The sequence below is a fragment of the Gymnogyps californianus genome, chromosome 1 (genome assembly GCF_018139145.2).
Source record: "Gymnogyps californianus isolate 813 chromosome 1, ASM1813914v2, whole genome shotgun sequence".
Lineage (NCBI taxonomy): Eukaryota > Metazoa > Chordata > Aves > Accipitriformes > Cathartidae > Gymnogyps > Gymnogyps californianus.
Window position 1 is genome coordinate 30235319 of NC_059471.1, and position 12494 is coordinate 30247812.

Below are 12494 nucleotides of genomic sequence, written 5' to 3' on the forward strand. Positions count from 1 at the left end.
TTTAGGTGGCCGCGTGCTGAGGCTGCGCGCTGCCAGCCGAGCGCACCGCCGCCTCACGCCACCGCCGCATTCAGACACGGTTCCTCAGCTGTGGAGGAGAAGGAGCAGGTTTCCGGCTGCACTCGTTTTAATTTAAATTTTCACTTCCTGAGGAAAAGATGGGGTTTTAATGGGATTTTTTTTAAACCGTACTCGATTTCACGACACCCCCGGGCTGAACGGCGCCCGCCATGTCCCGCCGCCTCCCGCCATGTCGCGGCGGGGCGGGGCCGGGGCGGGCAGCGGGGAAGGGACACCCGCCCGCTCCGCCGCGCGGCGCCACCTCCCGCCCGCCAGGGGGCGTTGCGCCCGCCTGCCCGCCCCGCTGGCCGCTGTTGCGTCTGCGCGGCGCGGCGGGGTCCGGCCAGTCATGGCCGCCTCCGTGTTCTGCTGCTTCTCCTGGTGCAGGGATGGCGGCGCCGGCCACATCCCGCTGAAGGAGATGCCGGCGGTGCATCTCGACACGCAGCGCATGGGTAAGCGGGACGGGCCCGGGCCTCCCCTCTCCCCCGCCGCGAGCCGCCTGTGACGGGCCGGCGCCGGGGCCGGGGGGCGGCGGGCGGACGCCTCCCCGGTGGAGAGGCCGCAGGCCCGGCCGCCGGGGCGCGGCAGGGGGTAAACCTGGGAGGCGGGGCGGGTGGCCGGGGCTGCGTGTCCCCGGGACGCTGTCGGCGGGAAGCTTGAACGCGGAGCTGGCGGGGGTGTCGGGTTGTTCTAATACGGTGTAACCGTACCGGCCCGAGGGGGAATGCGCGGCTGCCCTTAAAGTTTATCCTCTCTCCTGTCAGGGAAGCGCGCTGGGAAGGTCGCTTTTTGGCTACTTCTTTAGAAGGATTTGGCAGCTTTCAGGAAGAAAAAAAAGCTCACTTTGGTTTAAATTCAGTTGAAGCTCATCAGCAGAATGAGTATGTGGGGGTGTGGCTCAGTCTCAGAGGGGATGTCTGAGGGGGGAAGGCTGCCTGACGGGGGCTGAAGGTCTTGGTCAAGTTAGGCAAAGGATGGTGGTTCAGAGCAGAGGGGGAGAGTTACGGCAATGAAGACGCAGAAGGAGCTAAGCCATACGGAGTCTTGTCCATACCGCTCTTTAAGCATCATCCTTAGGATGAGCTATCCACAAAACCATGCCCAGGCTTTGTTGAGAAGTGATCTGGGTCAGCTGCAGCAGAGCCGGTGAAAGAGCTAGGAGAAAAGCAGTGTGGCCAATCCAGGGTCCAGTGCTCAAGCGCAATTATTAGCCTGTTTTTGTTCCGTTGTATCAGTGGACCTTGACTGTCTCCCATGTTCTTGACCGTGACAATAACGCCTAAAGATTAAGTCTTCCACTGGAGAAGGAAAACTTAGCAGAGGATTTTTTCTCTCTGTATTGGCAGGCATGTTTCTAATAAAAGGATTTTTTCAGAGAATAATTAAACACCTTGTAATTCCATCAAACATTTCTACCCAACATGCCTTTCCTTCTCTTTGCAGAATTTTTTTCTACAGTATATAGGGACAGGGTAGAGGGCTTTGGTCTCACAGTGAACCCTTTCTGACTAAATTGTAAGTTATGCTTCTGATGTGGCTGAGCAAAGGTTGTAATCAGCATGGTGCCATAAAACCCAGTAGGTGAAATTGGAGCAGTGTATAGATTTTAAATAAATAAACCCTAGTTGAAAGATGAACTAGCCTGTAAACAGCCTTCCTTTGCTTACTTCAAAGCGTGGCCCATCATCATAATTCTCACAGACTAATGAAGGTCTTACTTGGGGCAGAAAGAAGAAAAACTTTTCTCAATGTTTAGGGCTTTTAAGGGCTGCTTCCAGACTTCTAAAAATGTTTTGAAGTTTTGCGGGTTTTTTTCTTCTTGCAGGAACAGATGTCGTTATTGTTAAAAATGGCAGAAGAATATGTGGCACAGGAGGCTGCTTAGCCAATGCACCTTTGCATCAGAACAAGAGCTATTTTGAGTTTAAAATCCAGTCCACAGGTTAGTCAGCAAAAATGTACAACTTTAAACTTGGAAGGTATGTCAGATTGCCTGCTGGTGGTCATATCTCAAATACTGAGCACATGCATCTTTCTAATTGCGTCCTTGAACTTGTGAACATTGGAAAGTTTTATAAGTTGTCATTGTGTAAAGGAAATTTTTTTTTTTAATTGTGGTTCTGAAATATTTAAAAGAATGGTAAGTTCATTACTAAAGGAGTGCAAATACTAAAACACCATATTGTTTTGTATGCTGTTATATGCATGTTTTTCAGTTAGCATATTTTAGAAATGTTTTTTGGTAAATAAATGCTTGTGACCGCATAAAACACTGTAGCTATGAAGTTGTTTTTTTTTTAACTAGTGCAGTTTATCCAGCAATATTTGTAGCTATCTGTGTACCTTCATTTGCTTTTAACGTGCACTGTGTTTGCCCAAGCAAGGGTAACACTCCTTGTGCTATACTTTGCTCTTCAAATCAAATGTGCAGCACTTATTCTGACACTGCCTTATCAAGAGGATCCTTTCAGCACCCTGTTTCTTTATTTGTTTTGCACAGATCTAATGCAAGGCCGCTGAAAGTGAATGAAATTTGGAAGCGTTATACTTTTACTAGTATGGTCAGCTTCACTAGTACAGAGTGCGCTCCAGGCTTGCCTGTGTTATAACATTAAAAATCAGCCTGTATTTTTAAAAACAACAGACACTGTGAAAATGAAGCTGTTCTTTCCTAAGTGTACAGGGGGAGGGAGGAAGAAGTGAAGTGTTAGTCCAGAGACAGGCCTTACGATACCAGCTGGAGCTTGAACCCGGCGCTTTTTGAGTAAGAGTTGTTTGCATTCAATTGGATTGGAGTGCAGGCAGCGTGAACACAAATCTGTCCAAAACACCTTGCAGTCAAACCAGTTGTTTAGTTTTAAACTACATGTAAACACCAGATCAGTCTTAACTCGGCAATTTTAGTATCCTTTCTGTTGGGGGAAGAATCCGCTGCAGCTGTTTCATATATGGTCATTATTCACACAGATACAGCATCCATGTTCTTATACTTGAGAAACACAGGCAATAAACTCTCCTGGTCCCTATGAGCCGTGTCTCGTCTATTCCTGTGCCCCAAGGCAGGAGAATTATAGATCACTTAACTTCAAACTTCGATTCCTGGAAGTGTCCCTGTGCAACGTTAGGGGTCATCTGTGGGGTCACCCTGACTATCGGAAAGTTTTCTGAAGTCTAATCTGAATCTTGTTCACACTCTTGTCCTTTTCATTCTGGGCGTGTAAGTATTAGAATAAATTGTTCTGCAATTTTGTCTTTTGAAGCTAATTTTCTTATATTTTTGCCTCATTTTAGTCTTCTGTAGATTAAACGGTCCCAGGTTGGTTTGTTTTTCATTGTCTCCTTATAGATGATGTTTTTACACTTTTGATTGATTTTGTTGTTTCCTCTAGAATATCTCTAATTGACCTAATTTGTCTTGAGGTATGACGCTTAAAATGGATGCTCTGCTCCAGCTGCAGCAGCAGTAGACGTCCTTCATCTGCTGTACATGCAGTGTGTCTGCTTTATACATGCCATACATCCAGAAGTTTTTCACAGCCGTAGGGCACAGACTCACGCTCAGTATGTGGTCTGTGATAACTCCCAAATTATATTCTATGAACTGGTTGCCAAGCCACTATTGTATTTGTGCCACTTACTATTCCTACTTATCTGCTGTTCTTTGTAATTCAGAAAAAGCAAATGCATTTTGCTTATTTCAGATCTCTTAACCAATTTGTCAGGATCATTTAAAACTTGAGGGGCCTCTGAAGAGCTTGCACTTCTGTCAGGTTGGTATTGGCAGCACATTTAATAAGCACATTGTCACGTTATCCAAGTCATTGATGTGAATATGGAACAGTATCTGACCTTGTGCACTCAATGCAAAACCTCAAACCCCACTTGAGTCATCTTTTTTGATTTGACAGGGTGCTACTGATGAGTAGTCCTGGAATACAGTTTTCTAACCAGTTGTGGATTCATATTGCTGTAACTGTCTAGACCATGTTTTCCTAATTTGACTATTTCAATGTTATATGAGTTTCAAAAACATTACCAAATCAAGATCTGTCATATTTACAATTTCTTCTTTTTCCCTAAGACTAGTCTAACCAGCTGAAAAAGGAAATGGTGGTGTTCACAAATCCATGCTAGTTGGATTTATTTTGTACATCCTCCTACAGTCTCAGAGTTTGTTTTCAATATTTTTCTGGGAATAAAAGTTAAGCTAAGTGGTTACAATGCTCTGGATCCTTCTTTTTCAGGATAGATGCTGTTTATCTTTAGTTTCTTGTGACTGCTTGTACTGGGTCTGGCTGGGATGGAGTTAATTTTCTTCATAGCAGCTCCTATGGTGCTGTGTTTTAGATTTGTGGCTGTCCTGGTTTTGGCTAGGATAGAGTTAATTTTCTTCTTAGTAGCTGGTACAGTGCTGTGTTTTGGATTTAGTGTGAGAATAATGTTGATAACACGCTGATGTTTTAGCTGTTGCTAAGTAGTGTTTATCCTAAGTAAAGGATTTTTCAGTTTCCCATGCTCTGCCAGCAAGCAGGTGCACAAGAAGCTGGGAGGGAGCATAGCCGGGGCAGCTGACCCAAATTACCAAAAGGGATATTCCATACCATGGAACGTCATGCCCAGTATATAAACAGGGGGCAGTTGGCCAGGGGGGGCGGATCGCTGCTCTGGCATCGGTCAGTGGGTGGTGAGCCATTGCATTGTGCATCACTTGTCTTTTCTTGGGGTTTATTTCTCTCTTTCTTTTCTTGTTATATTCCTTTTCATTACTATTATAATATTTTTATTGTTATTATTGTTAATATTATATTTTATTTTACTTTAGTTATTAAACTGTTCTTATCTCAACCCATGAGTTTTACTTTTTTCCTCCCGATCCTCCTCCCCATCCCACTGGGAGCAGGGGAGGGGTGAGTGGCTGCGTGGTGCTTAGTTGCTGGCTGGGCTTAAACCATGACAGTGACCAAAACAATGCTGGTAACACACTAGTGTTTTAGCTATTGCTGAGCAGTGTTTGCACAGCATCAAGGCCTTCTCTGTTTCTCACTGTGCCACTCCAGTGAATAAGAATGGGGATGAGCAAGAGGTTGGGAGGGGACACAACCAGGCAGATGACCCGAACTAACCAAAGAGATATTCCATGCCACATAATGTCGTGCTCAGCAACAAAAGGGAGAGGAGGGGATTTAGGGAGGTTAACCATCTTTTGCTTAGGAATTGGCTGGGCATCGGTCTACCCATGGGAGGTGGTGAGTGATTGCCATTGCATCACTTTGTTTTGTTTTCTTTCTTTCTTCCACTTCTCCTTTGCTTATTAAACAATTTTTATCATTACCCGCAAGTTTTCTTGGTTTTACTCTTCCTTTCTTCTTCCTCTGTCCCACTGGGGCCTGTGGGGGAAGTGAGTGAGTGGCTTGGGTGGTGCTTAGCTGCCTACCAGGGCTAACCCATGATAGTCCTGGTATTTCCAAGAGATATTTACGGGTAGTACCGCCATGGCACTAGTTAAAAACACATTCTTTATGCTGTCCTGCTTCAGTCAGATAGTCTTAAAAATAATGTTTTTTTTTCCTTACCATGTTAATGTCACATTTTAGGGATTTGGGGTATTGGAGTTGCAACCCAGAAAGCAAACTTGAATCAAATTCCACTTGGTCGAGATGTCCATAGCCTGGTGATGAGAAATGATGGAGCTCTCTACTATAATAATGAGGAGAAAAACAGACTACCAGCAAACAGCCTTCCTCAGGAGGGCGATGTGGTGGTGAGTTTCTTAAGGCTTCTTTACTTCCCCAGTTGTTCCCAGATTCCTCTTTATTTACAGCTCTGTGGTCAGACTGACTGTTTCGGTCAAATTGTTCGGCTTGCATCTCCCAGTTTGGAAAGTGCTGATACAAACTCCTGTTGTGTTTGAACAGATCAGCAGCCTGGATATCAGTGGACTTCATTCTCAGCATTGATATGTTTCTGAATGAGGGACAGACTTTACCAGTGTTTGAAAAATAGCCTCTAATGCTCTGTTGCAGTCTGGTTGCAGCATCTGCCTGATGGATAACTCCCATCACAAGGATCCCACACTGTTTGAGATGGGACCTTCCTGAGCAAATAATGAGCTGGAATGCATTACATAGCTATGCACCATGCCCACCTGAACTCAAGATCCCGTAGCTAACTGGTTAATGATTAGAAGGACAGAGCTAGGCAGAGATAGCTCCTGGGTGATAAATTAATTGTATTTTTAGCCAAACTTTTGTAGGGAAGGAGAGATATTAAGTGGGGAGAGGGTAATGCTCACTGGGAAAATGATTAAGAATGAGAGCAAATGGAGAATCTTAACATTTTTTTGTACCTTACTATTCCAGGTTTCTCAAAACATCTTTAAGTGACTTTGTTCAAAGGGTTGTGTTTTATTGCTGTCATTTTCTCAATGTCCTGTTATTTATTTTCCTAAAACACATGGGAGCAATGCAATGAAATGTAGACCATTTATCACCACTACTTTTTCTTGCTGGGTAACCTTGGCTCTATATAGCAATGGTTAGAAATTTCATCTTTAGAAGCCCCAAACAGCTAAGGTTGACGCCTCCGTCCTTTACCCTCAGATACTATGTTATTCTTCTAATGCCCTTCTGAAGTTTTTTTTTGGAGGGTTGCAGACTGTTTCAGGGTTTGGTCAACCTATGTAGTCTGAACAGCTTCAACTAATCACAAAAAAGTAGCTGATGTGTTACTGCTAACTCCACAGTTTTCATAAATTTCAATTTATTTTGTTCTGTCATGAAAATAGATTTCTGAAGTACCGAATGACAACACAAATTGTCACACTCAACTATACCAAAACAGTGAGAAAAATCATTTAGCTAACAAATAAGTAATTTATTACCTTGTTAGCGTTTGCTTTCTGCTCTGTGGTCAGCGTATTTATAGTGTTGTGTATGAAACCATGGTCTGTTGCTGCTGGCAGAGTAAATGAGCTGAGACAGATTTCCATATGGAAGTATGGACAGATAAACTCAATTCACAGCATCACTATTTATTAAAGTTATTTCCATGAGGAGATATAAACAAGAAGACTGCAAACCGCTTAATGTTCAAAATAATTGAAATTTTTGTGTTTCTTTAACATGGTGAAGAATAGTTTGGAAATTAGTTTTGTAAACTTAGTAAGATGCGGTGTGCAGTACTGTGCTGCATCCAAATTGAATAAGCGTTAAGGAATCCTGAGTATTTGAAAATACAAATGTTACCGGTCATTTATTAACTTCTAGTCCTTTGCAGGAATATTTCAAGTGAGGTTTTCTAGGATGCTGTGGTTTGCATAATGGTGTTAAAATTTGCCTGTGGCTAAGAAAGCTAAATTAAGGAGCAATTTTATGTGTATAAACTTGTTTTTGCTTTTTTGTTAATTTTCTGTACTTTGTAGGGCATTACATATGACCATGTAGAATTAAATGTATATTTAAATGGGAAGAACATGCATTGTCCAGCTTCAGGAATCCGAGGGACTGTCTATCCAGTGGTCTATGGTAAGTCAGAGATTTTCAAACTGTTTCACAGTATGGACTATATTTTTGTACCAAGTTCGTCTTGTGAGCTATGTATTCTTCTCACTTAAATGGAACACACATCAATCATTTATTTTTGGCAACTACAACAATAAATTGCATGAAAATACAAACTTAGGAAAATACAAAAGTATATTTTCACGTCATTTTTAATGCTGCTTAATAGCTAGGGAAAAAAGCACCGCTTACTGACTACTTACAGTGTCCACATCCAACAAGCTGGGGAGTTACTGCACTCAGTCTAAAAATTGCCAGGTAAAAAAGTGTGAAGCAGATGAAAAAAAGAAAAACAACAAATTCAAACTAATGTAGACTTGTGGGCTAATCTGATTTATCTCTGAAGTGTGGTATTTATGCCTATTAATTTCACATACTTCATAAATGCATTCAGTGTTAAATATGAATAGATACTGAATTGCTGTTTGTATTTTCTTATGGAAGTAATAACTTTAATGTAGTCCTAGTACAGCCGCTTGCTGTATAGTGGTACAGCTCTTTGCTGCTCTACCAAATTGATGCCCAGTTTTGAAATCCAACAATCGGTGAGCGAATTGTGGTGGCTGTTTTGCCAGCAACCATCAATGCAACAGAGCAGTTTTGAACAAGAAACAAATACCATATCCAATTAGTCCCTGCATAGGCAGTTTAAGAAAGAATTTATGAATTATGGAAGCTGGGATTTGGCCAAGACATGTGTTAACAATTTATTCTTCCGGAACTTGGCGGTGGTTTTGTAGTTCCCAAGTAGTCAGAATTCTGTTTAACATCTCATCTGAAAGGCAGCACTTCCCCTAGTTCAGTGCATAATCAACGCTACACTCTGGGTTGGCTTGTACCTTACAGCAAATGATAACTGCTCATTGGATTCCCTGTTACACCTACAGCCATCTCCAGTTTATCTTTATTCCTGTGTGAGTTTCATCTAAGTAGTAGCCTCTTCCAAAATCATTTTACTCCTGAGGTACCATTAGCTATGTGACGTGGATAGTTTTTTCATTTCATGGTTGGTTCCTAATGAACTGTTGGCATGTTCCCATTTGTATCTTGATACATTTGTAATACTGAATCTTATGAACAGGAAGAAAATACTCTAGATGTGTTGTAGAGCCTTTGAAGTCTATAAATGTGGCTGACAAATTCTATCTTTCCAAGCTGTTAGCGTGGAAATTGTTTTATACGGTCATTTTGTGATGTGTCCTTAAGCCACGTGATGGCGCTGCTAAAATGCTGTGGCAGACAGTAGCTGCCCTGCAGCGCTGCGGGATCTCCTCGTGCGAAAAGCTTCATGAGCAGCGGGAAAGGAGTTGCTGTGTGATAACTGATTGTTGCATCTTCCCTATATTTTGGAAATGGTATTACATAGCACGAAGAATGCAGGTTGCTTTCAGAAAACATTTGGTGGCATGTTACCCTACTGTAAATCATCTTTTTCTCTGACTAAAGAAGTTCCGTGCCTGGGGAATGCAGTGACCTTTTATTGCCAGGCTCTTATTATCATCTTCCACAAGTGGGCATAATTTCATCGTAATTATCATGTCTCTTACATATAGCTATAACAATTGAAGCCTGCAGATTGCTTTTGTGTGGTACTTACTTGGTATAAAATTTAACTATAAATGTCCTTAATTTAATGTGAACTTCTTCTAGTCACGTGAAGAGATTTGACCATAGATAAGAGTTTCTTAAGCGTTTACCCTATCCATAATTCAGACTAGAACTATAGATACCTCTGTAAAGGAAATACGATAGAGCAGGCAAACACGGTGTCAGGCTTGAGAATGTAAAACAGAAAAATGGACTTAAAGGTTGTTCCCTACAGTAGCTGTACCTCAGGCACTTTTGCGGAAGTGAGATGCAAACACTGCATAAGTACTACAGAACTGTACAAATATACTTACAAGAGTTTTAACTGAGCCTAGGAGGGAAAAATTCCTACCTTGGCTGTGAGATATCTAAATTCCAAACCAAAATATGGAGATGAAGCTTTTCTGGTTTGATCTGATGTTGTTAGCGTACCGGGTTTGTCTTGGAAGAAGTTGTCTTTGAAAGAGATCTTGCTTTTCTGACTGGTTGGGTTTTGTTTGCTAATGCAATACATGAAAGCTTTGCTCTGAAAATCCTCAGCAGTTTCTTTTTTATATTCTACATTGAAGGTAGTAATACTTGTGTCTCAGATTATGCAGGGGGTCCAAAACTGGGAGAGGTATTGTAATAAACCATTAACTTCCAACTTAAAGAAGCAGTCAAAGAAACACTCTTTGGATCACATGCTAAAACAGATGGTCTGACACCAACCATTGCAGACATCTGAAACCTTGTAAACCTCCAGAAAAATCATTGCAGACAGCTGACACTCCAGCAGAATTAGGAAGTGGACAGAAAAATACGCAGCTGAGGAAGTGACAGCCCTGCAATATGTATGTGGTAGTGTCCTTAATCTGTAGATTTCTGGAGAAGTAGAGTAGAAAATTTGGAGGGAATTGCCTGAAGCCCTGCTAACACTCCCAGTGAAATCAGAGGTAGCATTCTCATTGACTTCACCAAGGATCATTACTGACTAAAGTAAACAGCAGAAAAGAGAGATGATTTGCTCTCCTTGGGTATGTGTGTAGGGCTTTAGCAAATTTGTTGAAGAGATTTCTTTTAATTGTTTTGTATATATGTAGTGGATGCATTGGAGAATATTCTTCATGGTTTGAGCACAGTATATAATCTAGTAAAATGGTGTAATAGAGGATCAAACTGTAAGTATTCCTTCTCTAATTCCTTCCGTTTGGTTCTCTTCTGCAGTTGATGACAGTGCCATTCTGGATTGTCAGTTCAGTGAATTTTATCATACACCTCCACCAGGGTTTGAAAAGATCCTCTTTGAGCAGCAAATCTTCTGAATGTCTTCATACCGAAAATTTGCACCCTGCACTGTTAAAAAAGCTTTGTCATCTTAAATAAAGCTTCACTTTACTTTTAGGAAACATATCTGTATTTTTAGTAAGTACTTGTGACCGTTGTCTGCAGAATTAATATGTTAACTGCAATGCCAGGTAACTGTGTTGCAAATACGAGATTTCTGGCAATGTTTTGTCGTTGAAAATGAGTGTTTTGGGGCAGGGTCTTTCTCTGATTTGTACTTAATGCATAAGGAGACTAAGGGATATTATTGTCATCAGTATTACATTCAGTATTTTGAATAAACTGGAACTCTGTAAAGCAAATAGTTCTTATGCATATGATAGCTATGGAGATGGATAGTTCTCATTATTTTTTTCCCAACTTCTTTCACACAGAAGTTATGTACTTTGTTTAAAGGAAGCACTGTGTTTCTAGTCTGTGATTTGGGGTTGCGGTGTCCCAGTTGTGCACTGTGACTAATACGATGACATAACTAGCAGCTAGATACTTTTTTTTGCAAGGTGTAATTTAATCCATTCCCTCAATCTTAGACCGGCAAGTATAACTTATCTATTTCTCCTAGATTTTCATTTGCTTTTATTGTGACAAATAATAGGACACTTTCTAGTAATACTTTTATGTTGAACCTTAAAAAGTAAACCTGAACACTACCTGTGTTTCTGAGGACCACCATGCTGAGTTACTCTGGTAGGAGAGTAAGTACAGATCCCTCAACTTGGGTATGCAAGGAGCCAGGTGAAGGGTATGAGATGTTATGGTGAAGCCTTACATCTAAACTGTAAACTAGATTATTCTTTTATGGAATAGCGTATTTAATTTCTTTGTGAATCATTTATAAATGATTAATGGCTAAGACATTGTTCTAAAATGTGATGCCCTTGAATATAAATTGTGAGATGCTTTTTTCCCCTCTTGTCATATTTAATATACTTCCTAGAAGAATTTTTATTGTAAAGATGATCTTCATACTGGATGTTTGTTTTTTGGTTTTGGCTCTTCCTGGGTTAACACATTTGCATAAATGAATGATTTTATTTAAATATTTTTAGAAATTATCTGATTCTGAAATTTTCAAATATAAACAGCTTTCTCAAAGCCTTTCACCTTACGATTTTCTGCATCTGTCTTTTCATTTGGAGTGCCCCATGTTTTCCTTCCTTTTAGCCTTGCTATCACATGACAGTGTTGGGTAGAACTTTTCAACCTGAAAGGAATGATGCCCTTGTCAGCATTATGGTATAAAGCTCGGGAGATGAGAGTGCAGTTTTATCGTCTCCCCTTGAAATCTGCTCTGCTTTGCTGTGGTCAGATCCCTAATCTAAGTTAAACAAAACATTCATACGTTTCGTGTCAGTTTCCCCAGTAGATGTTTCAAGCAGTTTCCCCAGTAGATGTGGGAGCAGCTGTCCCTGCTAGGGCAGAGGCTTCTGTGGTGGGTTGACCCTGGCTGGATGCCAGGTGCCCACCAAAGCTGCTCTATCACTCACCTCCTCAACTGGACAGGGGAGAGAAAATATAACGAAAGGCTCATGGGTCGAGATAAGGACAGGGAGCTCACTCAGCAATTACCATCACGGGCAAAACAGACTCGACTTGGGGAAATTAGTTTAATTTATTGCAAATCAAATCAGAGTAGGATAATGAGAAATAAAACCAAATCTTAAAAACTCCTTCCCCTCACCCCTCCCTTCTTCCTGGGCTTAACTTCACTCCCAATTTTCTCTACCTCCTTCTGCCGAGCAGCACAGGGGGATGGGGAATGGGGGTTGCAGTCAGTTTGTCACACATTGTCTCTGCCACTCCTTTCTCCTCAGGGGGAGGACTCCTCACACTCTTCCCCTGCTCCAGCGTGGGGTCCCTCCCACAGGAGACAGTCCTCCATGAACTTCTCCAGCATAAGTCCTTCCCATTGACTACAGTTCTTCACGAACTGGTCCAGCATGGGTCCCATCCATGGGG

The 12494-nt window shown here is 41.7% G+C and overlaps 1 protein-coding gene across 2 annotated transcripts; it reads left to right on the plus strand.

The window, feature by feature from the left end:
* Positions 1-409: 409 nt before the first annotated feature.
* Positions 410-11637, plus strand: SPRYD7 (SPRY domain containing 7). 2 transcript variants are annotated; one of them, XM_050902636.1, is made up of 5 exons: positions 410-515; positions 1889-2005; positions 5658-5824; positions 7484-7586; positions 10416-11637. In XM_050902636.1, exons 1-5 carry the CDS (start codon positions 410-412, stop codon positions 10511-10513), a joined length of 591 nt encoding a protein of 196 aa, XP_050758593.1. In that variant the 3' UTR covers positions 10514-11637. The 2 variants fall into 2 exon arrangements, with proteins under 2 accessions (XP_050758593.1, XP_050758601.1); XM_050902644.1 differs by lacking the exon at positions 1889-2005.
* The last annotated feature ends 857 nt before the right edge of the window (positions 11638-12494 follow it).

What these genes read in the sequence shown, in the direction of transcription:
- SPRYD7 (XM_050902636.1), top strand. Translation starts at nt 410, where the DNA reads ATGGCCGCCTCCGTGTTCTGCTGCTTCTCCTGGTGCAGGGATGGCGGC. An exon ending in CTCAGGAGGGCGATGTGGTG is followed by an intron (nt 5,825 to 7,483) that starts GTGAGTTTCTTA and finishes TGTACTTTGTAG; the next exon opens with GGCATTACATATGACCATGT. An exon ending in TGTCTATCCAGTGGTCTATG is followed by an intron (nt 7,587 to 10,415) that starts GTAAGTCAGAGA and finishes TCTCTTCTGCAG; the next exon opens with TTGATGACAGTGCCATTCTG.